The 13,681-nt window shown below is 44.1% G+C and overlaps 1 protein-coding gene across 1 annotated transcript in view; it reads left to right on the top strand.

Moving 5' to 3' along the window:
* The first annotated feature begins 3,758 nt into the window (after window positions 1–3,758).
* Window positions 3,759–13,681, top strand: part of DPYS (dihydropyrimidinase) — a 40,460-nt gene continuing 30,537 nt past the window's right edge. The window contains exons 1-2 of the mRNA XM_063299584.1: window positions 3,759–4,078; window positions 12,516–12,674. Of these exons, the coding sequence (XP_063155654.1) occupies window positions 3,830–4,078; window positions 12,516–12,674 (408 nt within the window). The 5' untranslated portion in view covers window positions 3,759–3,829. The remainder of the gene's footprint in view (window positions 4,079–12,515; window positions 12,675–13,681) is intronic.

The raw sequence follows: 13,681 nt of genomic DNA, 5'->3' as shown, positions 1-13,681 counted from the left end.
CTCTTGTTAATGAGCTCAAGGCTAATATAATTCAACATAATATTTAACTTTTTCATTTTAAACAAACAAAGTTTTAACATTCATTGAAGTTGTGAAATTGCATAAACTAATCCCAAAAGGAATAACTTTGTTTTGGCTATCCTCCTTTAACAGCTCCATGTCTGTAGAGGGGCTTGTTAATTCATTACCTCACTTTTTGGCCAATCATACATTTGTAGAATATTGCCTGTACTGCTTTTGGCTTGTCAATAATGGAGACTCTGTAATACTGTTTTGGATATATACAGTGCTATAATGGCAGCATCCTTGTTCCAGAGGTCTTCGCTTTCAGATATGCCCTTTAAATCCTACCTCCTTCATTCACATTCTTTTGTTTCCCTGTCTCACCAGCCAAGACCTGCTTTGCAGTATGGAGGTAACTTACCATAAATGCACCTATAGTATATATGCCTTGGTTGCAATTATAGTCCAGGGAGGGAGACTGAAGTATTGTGGATTACCATAATTTTTGAACTATTACAGAAATTGCTTTTTTAAACAGGAAACTTACCATTTGGGAAAATGTATGGTTAACTCAGAATAATTTTTGAACTGACTCCAAAGGGCCCTGTTTGTCTCTTGCAGCACAAAACAAAATATCTTCTGGCATATTTAATTTATTTACAATTGGCCTAGAAAAGCCACCCTTCCAAGAAGACATGTATAGGTAGGCCTTCCTACCATCACAACAAATTGGTTAGAGATTTTGCTATCTTCTGTTTTCTTACTTGGTAGACAATAGTTTGTCTAGTGGTTAAGGCTCCAGGCTGTAAACCAGGAGACTGGGAATTCTAGTCCCGCCTTAGGCATGAAAGCCGGCTGGGTGACTGGGCCAGTCGCTCACTCTCAGCCCAACTCACCTCACAAGGTGGTGGTTGTGGGGAAAATACGAGGAGGAAGGAGTATTAGGTATGTTCCCCTAAGGTGGGATAAAAAATCTAAAAAACAAAAGAATAGGCCACTGAGCTGGTAGAGCAAAAGTTGGTATGATTTAGTAGATGTTAAGTTGTGATTACCTGTAGAAAACCAAATTCAGATTTGTTGGCCATTTCTGTAATAATACCATAATTCTGTTTATTAATTAAAAATGCTTACATTCTGGCCATTGTAAAATAAGCTCAGGGTAGTCATGGCCCACGCCATATTATAAAATTATGTTAAATAATTTAAATTAGCAGGGGAGGCCATAGAGAGCATCAATGCAGGTGGAGAAGACTAGAGGCAATGGTAGGAGGTAGCATTATGGTAAATCAATGTTTATGGTATATTGTTTAGGGTATTAGAACAGGATTGAGGGGACCCTGGTTCAAGTCCCCCCTCAGCCACTGAAATCATTGAGGGCTTTGGATCGATCACTTCACAATTTTGTTGAGATACAGTGAAAGGAATTACTATATTATTATTATGCCTTTTTATATATAAATACCTCAATCCCCATGTAAATTACCTTGAACTCACAGAAGAAAGTTGGAATATAAATGTAGGACATAACTGTGTTATTCATAGTAACTATTTTGTGAAAAGGCAGTCACCTCCCTAGCTCTGCTGTTACTTCTCAAGAACATCCATACATTTCCAGAATTCCAGCTGGGCCCACCAGGACTGCTCTCCCCCCCCCCCCGCAAAGTTGTGGGTCCCCATTCTCCATATGGCCTACTTTGCATGCATTGGCTCAATCGCAGTCCTATACACTGACATATCTACTCCCTTTATCATTTTTTAAACCTGTCATTACTTAAGAGAACTGTGTTTGAGTTCAAGGCCACTGTGAATGTTTGCAAGCCAAAGACTGAAGTACTGATTCCAGCTCTTAGCAGCAGAGTAAACAGGCAAACCAAAAAAAAAAAAAAAAGGACAAAGGTTCATTAGCTCAGCAGATGGCAGTATATGGTTAACCATATGTTAAACTAACCAGGATTGGGCCTGGTTAGTTTTGGGACAGTGTCCCCCCAGGGAATAGCAGAGCAGTATGCAAGGCTGAGAAGCTGAAAAAACAAGCAATACTAAGTCACTTCCATATTGTGACCAAGACAAATACATGGAAGTGTCTACAATTCACTGGGAATCAAACCTGATTACAAGGGTCAGTGTTAAAGGTGTTTCATAGTCTAAACCAGGGTTTCTCAACCAGGGTTCCGTGGCACCCTAGGGTTCTGTGAGAAGTCACTAGAGGTTCCTTGGGAGATAACAATTTATTTTAAAAATTATTTCAAATTTGGGCAACTTCACGTTAAAGAGGTAAGTTTCATTCTTTAGTTTAAGAACACTGTTAATGTCCTAACAGTCAGGAACCATGCTGAGACAAGGAATAGGTCTCTAGTGTTCATTACTGCTACATTAGACAGAAAATCCTAACAAACTGAAGAAGCGTGGGAAAAACCCAGACAGATAAACCCCAAAAGTCAAGGCTGGTCTGATCTGTGTCTCTTTGAATGGCTGCTTAACTCCTCCGTACTACGCATGCGTTTTCACCCCTGGATAGGGCCCCCCTCCTGCTCACCATCAGTGCTCATGACAGTTAATGCATATATACAGGCCTACACATGAAACAGGCCCACAACTAGGGTCTGTGTCACCTGGGGCATACGTGGATTCTGTGCCCATTTTGGCGCCCCCCCAGCACAGTGCCTGGGCCACATGCCCCGGTTGCCCCCCCTCCCAATTGCGGCCCTGGAAACAAATACAATAATTTTGTAACTTGTGGCCTATATTTGAGCCTGAATGTGCAGGGATTCCCCGAGGCCTGAAAAATATTTCAAGGGTTCCTCCATGGTCAAAAGGTTGAGAAAAGCTGGCCTAAAACAACCTCCCCTTCCCCAAAGGCGTTTGACTTCAACTGCTGTAATCCCAAATCAAGGGCTACCTCATGCTGTAATCCCAAATCTAGGGCTACCTCATCTGGGCTGCAAAAATCTAGATCACCACTAGTTGGCAATAAAGAGAGAATAGCCTTTGCTGCCATTTATTAGTAACCCAACCCTAGTTAGCAAGCCTGGCTAGCGATTACTGAGTTAGAATCCAGCAACACAGTAGGAAACCTAACCTTTTGTAAAAGGACTCTTCATCCTAAGACTGCCATTCTGGGGGGTGGGGGGGAATTCTCCTTGCCTTTCTCCACCTAAAAGCTACCAGATTTGTTAAGGAATTACTGTGCAGTAATGTTAATTATTTGACGAGTATATAATCCTTGTTTATTTTTATTTCATAATAATTTAGTGGATTTAGTAGAATGGGGTGTTCGTTACCATTATTAACCGAATCAGGGTTTACTCCACGGCGCGCTATCAACTAATGCGGCGTTTCTCAACCTTGGCAGCTTTCAGATGGGTGGATTCCAGGCCAGCTGGGAAATTCTGGGAGTTGGGGTCCACCCATCTGAAAGCTGCCAAGGTTGAGAAACGCTGAACTGAGGACACGAGCTCAGTTTGCACCTCGAGACACCACCCCACTTGTGGCGCAAGAAAGCGCCAAGGTCGCAAGGGTGATTCTGAGTCATTTCTTTAGAAAAGATCGCCGGGGGAGGCAGGGCCACGACTGGGGTGGGGCGGGGCATGTGCCCCGGGCGCCGCGTTGGTGGGGCGCCAAAATGAGCGGGGCGGGGCGCCAAAATGGGCGCGGAATCCATGTTTGCCCTGGGTGACACAGACCCTAGTTGCGGCCCTGGGGGGAGGGGAGGTCGCGGGGAGCCCTCGGGGGGGCGGGACGGACTCGAGGGGGAACCTTCAAAACGCGGCTCCACTGAGCTCCGCGCGCGGCGACGGGGCGAGCGATTCCTGCAGAGACGTCGATCATGCAGAAGCTCTTGATCCGAGGTGGGAAAGTGGTGAACGCGGACTGCTCCCAAGTGGCTGATGTGTACATCGAGGACGGGGTCGTGCGGGCGATGGGGCCGCATCTCCAGCCTTCCCCCTCCGACGGAGTCCAGGTGCTGGATGTCTCGGACAAGCTGGTTCTTCCCGGCGGGATCGACACTCACACGCACATGCAGTTCCCCTTTATGGGAACGCAGTCAAAAGACGACTTTTATCACGGAACGAAGGTAACGCATTCGGGGCAGCACCCCCCATGGATTCCGCAAGGTCTCCCCCGCAGGAACAGCAGAGCAGCTGGTGCGCGGGGTGTGCCCCCTCCCCACTTCCTTTTCCAGGGTCCTGCAAATCAGCAACAGCACGCCTTTCCTACCCTGGCTGGGTGAGTGGGGCATGTCCTGCTTCCTGAGGTGGGCTAACAAGCACCCTCCCCCAACCCCCACCAGATTCTTCTAACAACTGATAAATTGTGTAAATAGTGAAACACTGAAAAACATTTTCTTAAAGATCGCCTTTAAGAACATAGGAGTAACTAAGGCAACACTCTTTTAAAGGAGAAGGTCTTCAACCCCAAGGTATCTTACCTCCACTTAGTGGACACCTCTGGCCCTTTGGGAGATTCTGCTGGGCAGCTTTGGGGCATTCCATGATTGACCACTGGGGAAGAGCATTCTTGCTGCCTGGTCACTCCCTTCCTCTTCCCTATTCAACCATGGGGCAGAAATATGGGGCCCAGTCAAGCTGCCCAGGGAAAGTGAAAGAGTGGAGGAAGAAGTTGCTGTGATAAGCCCAGATCAATCCAAGATCACCTAGAGCAGAAGCAGACAAAGCAGGTAGTGTCTTCAGAGAAAGGTGGTCCACCAGCAAGACTTGGGATGGCCTTACCCTCAGCCTATCTGCTCTGAGGAGAACCACTGCTGTGGTCCTACAGCAGATGTCCCAGTAACTCATCTTCCCTCCCTCCCATTCCTTCCTCAGCTGCCACCAATCATGTCTTTGGCATTTTTTCCATTCTTACCCCCACCCCCACAACAACAGTGGGGCTGTTTTCTTCTTGATACACTTCTTTTCAGAACAACTGTGTTCTGGTGTGTATCAAGAAGAAAACAGCCCCACTTCATTCCATGCATAACCCCAAACTTCTAAAACATGTTTCTCTCCATTTTTGTGCACTGAAAACCAATTGTTCGATGTACTGAGTATTTTGGGCAGCACCCACAGCTATCTAAAGAAGTATTCAATATAGCCAGTATAAAGTGTGGCCATCAAAGTGCTTTTCCCTCCACAAGTAAATGATGAAATATAATTCCTATTGTGCATAAGTTCATACAAACAAAACAAATTGTCTGAATTCAAAAATAAAATTCCAATTCAGGCATATTGCTCACAGTGCCTGTGATGACGTAGGGCTGTGAATACTGGAATAATGCTTTATCCCTATAGCCACCCTGAAAAGGGCAGTGAATGCTCAGTTCTCCAGATACTGTTAGACTACAGCTCTCATCGTTGTTGGCCACTGGTTATGTTCACTAGGGTTAATGGAAGTCAGAATTGCACAATCAGGAGAGTTGGCTGTCCAACGTGAAGTGGACAGAGCTGCCCTATTCTGTTCCACTTAGAAAAGGTGACGGTATAATGGTATGTGGGAAAGGCCTTGGGAGACTGGGCCAAGAGACGCTGCCAAGGGAACGGTCAGATAAGAGGCAGCATAGATAGTGGGAGGGGCAAGAGGCTCAGAAGAGACCCTCCCTAGTTTCTTGGGTTGTAAAGGAGATGGTGGGGGGGGAGAATTGTACTTTCAGACTTGCAAGATTCTGTCAATGTGTAGCTTTACAATAAAGCAGAATTAGCTCCTCCGATTGTGATTCCTATCTGGTTTACCACGTGATGCCAAAAGGAATCTTGCAAGTCTGGGACTTACCCCTCCCAAACTGGGCATCCTGAAAATCTTTTTAATGGTTGGATGATCCCCACCCACAACTTCTAGACAGCCAGAAGACAAAACCTCATAACCAGGCTTTATCTTTAGTTTAGTAAGGAGGAATGCTCACTCATTTGACACTTCAATTTAGAAAGGTCTTTGTCTTCTTGATTGAGACTCCTACATCAAGTAAACCATTTCCATTTGAGTTCATCACATCTCCCTGAGAATATGTTCAAGAACAATGCAAGATTTTAATTCAGAGGTTTATAGAATATAACTGCCTGAGAGAATTACAATGACTATGTTGACTGTAACCATTTTCTTTTTTAATTATAAGTTGCATGGAATTTTATTGAAGATCAGATGTAATAAACACATTCACACACACGCAGATTTATGAATTAAACAAAAATCCTTAACGCTATTTTAGGCTGCTCGTTATTTACAAATTCAAATGGATAACAGTATAGAAATTATTATTTCAATTCCTGCTTGTGTATGTGAGTCAATGTGAAAAACGAATTGAATAGCACTTCACCTCATTCTTGCTCTTAAAAGGATGCAGTCAAGTCTATTTATAGACTGTTTTTTAAAAGCGCCCTCCAGAGCAACTTTAAAATTGAGAGATCATCATATATACATTTAATTATTCTATCACCAGTGAAGACAAAAGCAAAGTATCAGTTGGTTTCTAATATATACTGTATCAGCACCAATATTCTCAGGGCTGTTTCAATTCTGCTTCTTATCCCCCGGGAAGTAGTTTGATCAGAAAAATGCCACGATTACTCAGTGCTACCAGGGATGCACGCCGTTAAGAAAGCAACCATCCTTTCCATCTGTGTGCATTATTCAGCGTTCATGAGCTGCAAGCTTTGTCTCCCTTTGCATCTTATTTACTCCACTGCTTTCTTTTTCCCAGACCCTCACTTTCTGGAGTCTTCCCTGCCCATATTAATGTTAGGGTCGACTTGCGATCTATCTCTCATCCCCCAGTTCTTCAACTGATACATTTCCCTGAGAGTGGACAAAGATATTTCATATGGAACCCTCAGCGTCCCTGAGGGGCTTTACTTTACTCTTCTGGGTTGCAACTGCCATATTTCAAAGTCATAATTTCCACTTCTGTTATTGTTCTGCTGAGACACAGATTTATTTTTCCAGCTCAGCAGTCACTTGGAAAATGGTTCCCGCTAATTGTGTGCCTTGGGTCCTTCTGGCTCCCTTCTTCCTCATCTGCAGACCATCTGGCCTGGTGAGCTGGTGAGGCTCAGTAACACGTAAATGCTGCAGAGATTCCCAGGCAAAGCCTTTGGTGCTGCACATAGCCTTGAACATGTGCATGTGCACTCATATGAAAGCATTCCTGGGTTTGGAACATTGCTTCCTACCTGGTGCACCTTTAAAATGTGCTTAGCTGAGAAGATGCTTCTGCCCTTGAAGAGCATTTCAGAGCTGCAGCTGGTCCAGAATGCAGTGGCTCAGGTAGTGACGGGTGTATCTCAAGGGCCCACACAATACCTTAATTCTCAAAGCTGCACTTTTGGCCAGTCAGCTTCTGAGTGCAATTCATGGTGCTGGTTGTCACCCATAAAGACCTTTATGTTTTGTGGCCTGGATATCTCTGTAATTGCCCTCTCCCTGTAGTATCTACCCACCCAATGAGATGTAGGGTGAGCTTGCTAAGCATTCCCTCAATGAGGGACTGTCATCTTCAGGGTCCACATAAGCAGACCTTTTCAGCCACCATCCCCTCCTTTGGAATAATAGTCCCCAGATGTTGGTCCCTTTCCAGCTTTTAAGAAGGTTAATGAAAAATTGGTTATTTCCACAAGCCAGGGAGGTTGGCTTGTTATAATTCTCTCACAGTCATGAGACTGAGTCTTTGTATTATGGTTAATGTTGCATATGTGACTCCTGGTTCCAGCAGAATGTCTTGTGGGTCTTTTTTAACTGATTACATGTATGATTTTAATCCCAGCTTTGTACTGGAAAGCTAGTGGCTGCTCAGAATCAACAGCAGCAGCCTCTAAGCCCCATAAGTAAGCAAGGAAATACAGATATTTGAAGAAGTCTTCTCTTCCCTGCTACTTATAAGGCTGCCAGGTGTAGAGGAAATAGGGAATGGCCTTGAAGGACAGGAGAAAGAGCTGCTACCAAGGCAATGGTCAGAAAAGCAGGGCTTAAGCCTGGGCCAAGAAAATAACTTGAGGAAACATTCAGCCCACATGAAGATAAAGTGAGGGAAGGGGAACCACATTCAGCCTTGCAAGATTCTGTAACTATAGCTGTTAGAATAAAGTAGTTTTAGATCTATATGGCATTTGTTTCTTAGTCTGGTCTACCGTGGTGGGCAGACACCAGGTCACAGAAGTCAAATGTATGTTTTCTTAATACTTTCTGTTATAATTTCTCCATAATACATGAGGTTTTCATGTTTTGTGCAACAGCCTATAAAACCCACTGGAAAAATTACCAGTAAAAGCTATTACATGAAATTAAGACCACATCCATGTGTTCGTATTTTAGACCACATTGTATTATACTCTACACTACTGTATATTTGGATTACATAGTTTTAATGTTAATATTATGATTTTTACCTAAAGATTTTAGTTATATGGGGATTTCATATTATGCTAGGAATTCTGATTTTCCATAGCTTTTCATCTTCAGCAAAGGATCATTACCTTGTCGTGGTGCTGGAGCTTGAGCACCTCAATGATGCCATGAGCTAAACCGTGAAGGGCCACCCAAGACAGGAAGGTCATGACAGAGAGGTCAGACTAAATGTGATCCCTGGGGAAGGTAATGGCAACCCACCCCAGTATTCTTGCCGTGAAAACTAAATGGATCAGTACAACCAGAGATATGTCGGTATACATCGGAAGATGAGACCCCCAGGTCAGAAGATGGTCAGAATGCTACTGGGGAGGAACAGAGGATGAGTTCAACTAGCCCCAAACGTGATGACGCAGCTAGCAAAAAGCTGAAAGGACGGCTACCGGCCGACGGTGCTGGTGGTGAAGGGCGAATCCAATGTTCTAAGGATCAACACACCATTGGAACCTGGAATGTAAAATCTATGAGCCAGGGCAAATTGGATGTGGCTATTGGTGAGATGTCAAGATTAAAGATAGACATTTTGGGCGTCAGTGAACTGAAATGGACTGGAATGGGCCACTTCACATCAAATGACCACCAGATCTACTACTGTGGACAAGAGGACCACAGAAGAAATGGAGTAGCCTTCATAATTAATAGTAAAGTGGCTAAAGCAGTGCTTGGATACAATCCAAAAAACGATAGAATGATCTCAATTCAAATTCAGGGCAAGCCATCTAACATCACAGGGATCCAAATATACGCCCCAACCACAGATGCTGAAGAAGCTGAAGTAGAGCAGTTCTATGAGGATCTGCAGCACCTACTGGACAACACGCCTAAAAGAGATGTTATTTTCATCACGGGAGACTGGAATGCTAAGGTGGGCAGTCAAATGACACCTGGAATTACAGGTAAGTATGGCCTGGGAGAACAAAACGAAGCAGGACATAGGCTGATAGAATTTTGCCAAGACAACTCACTCTGCATAACAAACACTCTCTTCCAACAACCTAAGAGACGGCTTTATACATGGACTTCACCAGATGGACAACACCGAAATCAGATTGACTACATCCTTTGCAGCCAAAGGTGGCGGACATCTATACAGTCGGTAAAAACAAGACCTGGAGCTGACTCTAGTTCCGATCACGAACTTCTTATTGCACAATTTAGGATCAGACTAAAGAGATTAGGGAAGACCCACAGATCAGCTAGATATGAGCTCACTAATATTCCTAAGGAATATGCAGTGGAGGTGAAGAATCGATTTAAGGGACTGGATTAGTAGATAGGGTCCCGGAACAACTATGGACAGAAGTTTGCAACATTGTTCAGGAGGCGGCAACAAAATACATCCCAAAGAAAGAGAAAACCAAGAAGGCAAAATGGCTGTCTGCTGAGACACTAGAAGTAGCCCACGAAAGAAGGAAAGCAAAAGGCAACAGTGATAGGGGGAGATATGCCCAATTAAATGCAAAATTCCAGAGGTTAGCCAGAAGAGATAAGGAATTATTTTTAAACAAGCAATGTGCAGAAGTGGAAGAAGACAATAGAATAGGAAGGACAAGAAACCTCTTCCAGAAAATTAGAACCATCGGAGGTAAATTCCAGGCCAAAATGGGTATGATCAAAAACAAAGATGGCAAGGACCTAACAGAAGAAGAAGAGATCAAGAAAAGGTGGCAAGAATATACAGAAGACCTGTATAGGAAGGATAACAATATCGGGGATAGCTTTGACGGTGTGGTCAGTGAGCTAGAGCCAGACATCCTGAAGAGTGAGGTTGAATGGGCCTTAAGAAGCATTGCTAATAACAAGGCAGCAGGCGACGACGGCATCCCAGCTGAACTGTCCAAAATCTTGCAAGATGATGCTGTCAAGGTAATGCATGCTATATGCCAGCAAATTTGGAAAACATAAGAATGGCCATCAGACTGGAAAAAATCAACTTATATCCCCGTACCAAAAAAGGGAAACACTAAAGAATGTTTAAACTATCGAACAGTGGCACTCATTTCATATGCCAGTAAGGTAATGCTCAAGATACTGCAAGGTAGACTTCAGCAATTCATGGAGCAAGAATTGCCAGATGTACAAGCTGGGTTTAGAAAAGGCAGAGGAACTAGGTGTCATGAGCACCGTTGAGCTGAATGCATCAGCACAACGGCACACATGACAATACCACGGAAACAAGAGTAAGGGATTAAAAGATAAGCAAAGCAACGCACAACAACAGACACAGACCCCGAGGAGAAGGGAACGACCCCGGCCGGAAAAACCAGTCAAGAGAACACAAAGGGGGAAGAAAGAGCGACAAAGACACGGCGGATCACGAGGCACACCTGAAGCTGTCAGCAGGAACGCAAAGGATATCGCCCAGCTGACAGCAATCACCGGCCAGAAGAAGAGAACGATTATGAGCGAAGCCCGGGGCACCAGCAGGGGCCCCGCGACCCCTCACCTACCGGCAACGAAGCATACAGGACTTGGGGGGATGACACAACCCAAGGTGGGGGGGGCGCTGACCGGCGCGGGCTATTTAAACCCCGCACCGGCGCCCTCCCTTCACTCTCAGCTTTTTCTAGCTATGCACTATGCTGAAATAAACCAGAACCTGATCTTCCCTGAATTAGTGTCTGTGTTTTACTCAGTAGTAGGCAGCGCATGACACTAGGGACCTAATTGCCAATATCTGCTGGATAATGGAAAAAGCCAGGGAGTTTCAGAAAAAGATCTATTTCTGTTTTATTGACTATTCTATAGCCTTTGACTGTGTGGACCATAACAAATTGTGGCAAGTTCTTAGTGGTATGGGGATACCAAGTCATCTTGTCTGCCTCCTGAAGAATCTGTATAACGACCAAGTAGCAACAGTAAGAACAGACCATGGAACCACGGACTGGTTTAAGATTGGGACAGGAGTACGGCAGGGCTGTATACTCTCACCCTACCTATTCAACTTGTATGCAGAACACATCATGCGACAAGCTGGGCTTGAGGAATCCAAGGCTGGAGTTAAAATCTCTGGAAGAAACATTAACAATCTCAGATATGCAGATGATACCACTTTGATGGCTGAAAGCGAAGAGGAACTGAGGAGCCTTATAATGAAGGTGAAAGAATAAAGTGCAAAAGCTGGCTTGCAGCTAAACCTCAAAAAAAGCAAGATTATGGCAACCAGCTTGATTGATAACTGGCAAATAGAGGGAGAAAATGTAGAAGCAGCGAAAGACTTTGTATTTCTAGGTGCGACGATTACTGCAGATGCTGACTGCAGTCAGGAAATCAGAAGACGCTTAATCCTTGGGAGAAGAGCAATGACAAATCTTGATAAAATAGTTAAGAGCAGAGACATCACACTGACAACAAAGGTCCGCATAGTTAAAGCAATGGTGTTCCCTGTAGTAACATATGGCTGCGAGAGCTGGACCATAAGGAAGGCTGAGAGAAGGAAGATCGATGCTTTGGAACTGTGGTGTTGGAGGAAAATTCTGAGAGTGCCTTGGACTGCAAGAAGATCAAACCAGTCCATCCTCCAGGAAATAAAGCCAGACTGCTCACTTGAGGGAATGATATTCAAGGCAAAACTGAAATACTTTGGCCACATAATGAGAAGACAGGGCACCCTGGAGAAGATGCTGATGCTAGGGAGAGTGGAGGGCAAAAGGAAGAGGGGCCGACCAAGGGCAAGGTGGATAGATGATATTCTAGAGGTGACGGACTCGTCCCTGGGGGAGCTGGGGATGTTGACGACCGACAGGAAGTTCTGGCGTGGGCTGGTCCATGAAGTCACGAAGAGTCGGAAGCGACTAAACGAATAAACAACATACCTTTTCATATATTAACATGTATACCACACAATTATATATTGCATTGTATTATAATTATAATTATTATATTATATTTTATTATATTATATTATATATTCTTAATATTAACATTAAGTATAATCTTTATATATAGATTTTAGTGATATAGTGATTTTATAGCTTTGTGTTATTCTGTTATTGTTCCATAGCTTATAGACTGGTTCCTTTCATGTTGGAATGGTCCTAAATTGTTGTAGTTCTAATATAATTTTATATTGCTCAGTGGCAAAATAAATATTTGATTTAATTGCAGCCTCTCCTTTTCAGGCTGCCCTTGCAGGAGGTACCACTATGATAATGGACTTTGCAATACCTCAGAAAGGGTGTTCCCTCATTGAAGCCTATGAGCAATGGAGAAGCTGGGCAGATCCTAAAGTCTGCTGTGATTATGCACTACATGTGGGAGTCACATGGTGGAGTGATCAGGTATGGTAGGCAGAATATCAGTAGTACATGCATTCCTTTAAGAAAGTCCAGCATGCAACAGGGATGGTACCAGTGGCCGAGAAACAAAAGGCTTGCCATTTTCCTAGGCAAAAGTATCAAAAACCATGGGCCTGACTCAAGCAGATTGAGAATTGAAGTTTAGAGGTGAAACTCTCTCAGCCTTGAGGACAGTTTATTGAGTTTAGGGGAATAGCATATAGACAACCATGGGCATTTTTATGCTTAGTTAACATTTATTATAATTCTAAAAATTAATATTGCAGTAGTTCATCAAAGTTTTCTAAAAGAAGACTGTACAGTATCCTCATCCCTAGTTGGCTGGGAGATGATGGGTTGACCACGTTAGATGTTACTGACCAACATTTCTGGGGGTAGCAGATTGGGGAGGGCTCCCATTGACAATTCAAAATAGCCCATGTCTCTGCAAGGCTGGTGTCATGAGTACTGATGGCAAGCAAGGTAGGGGCCCCTATCCAGGGGGGAAAACGCATGCGTAATACTGAGGAATTAAGCAGCCATTCAAAGAGACACAGATGAGACCCGCCTTGACTTTTGGGGTTTATCTGTATGGGTTTTTCCCACGCTTCTTCAGTTTGTTAGGATTTTCTGTCTTATGTAGCAGTAATAAACACTAGAGATCTATTCCTCATCTCAGTGTGATTCCTGACTGTTAGGAGAGCTGGAGTCCCTTTGCAAGCAAGCCAGACCTGCCAGTGCAGTGCCCTCTAGTACACAATGGGGGGGGGGGGGACTGAGCGGTTGGCTGCAACCAGAGTTTGGGCTCATGGCTTGACCAGAGGATTAAGGTTGTGCAAACACTGAGGAAAATTTGGAGGCACAATTTGGGGTGGGGGAACCAATAAGTACAGTTGCCAAGAATCCTCAGCACATTATAGAAAATTATGGGGAATGTTTTGAGATGCACCCTTAATTCAGTATGGGAGGCAGCCAGACCCATTCGTCACATTATGGCAGGAATAGGTAAC

The sequence above is a fragment of the Candoia aspera genome, chromosome 3 (assembly GCF_035149785.1).
Source record: "Candoia aspera isolate rCanAsp1 chromosome 3, rCanAsp1.hap2, whole genome shotgun sequence".
In the NCBI taxonomy this organism is placed as follows: Eukaryota; Metazoa; Chordata; class Lepidosauria; order Squamata; family Boidae; genus Candoia; species Candoia aspera.
The sequence above is the reverse complement of the archived record's forward strand: the minus strand, read 5'-3'. Positions and strand labels throughout refer to the sequence as shown.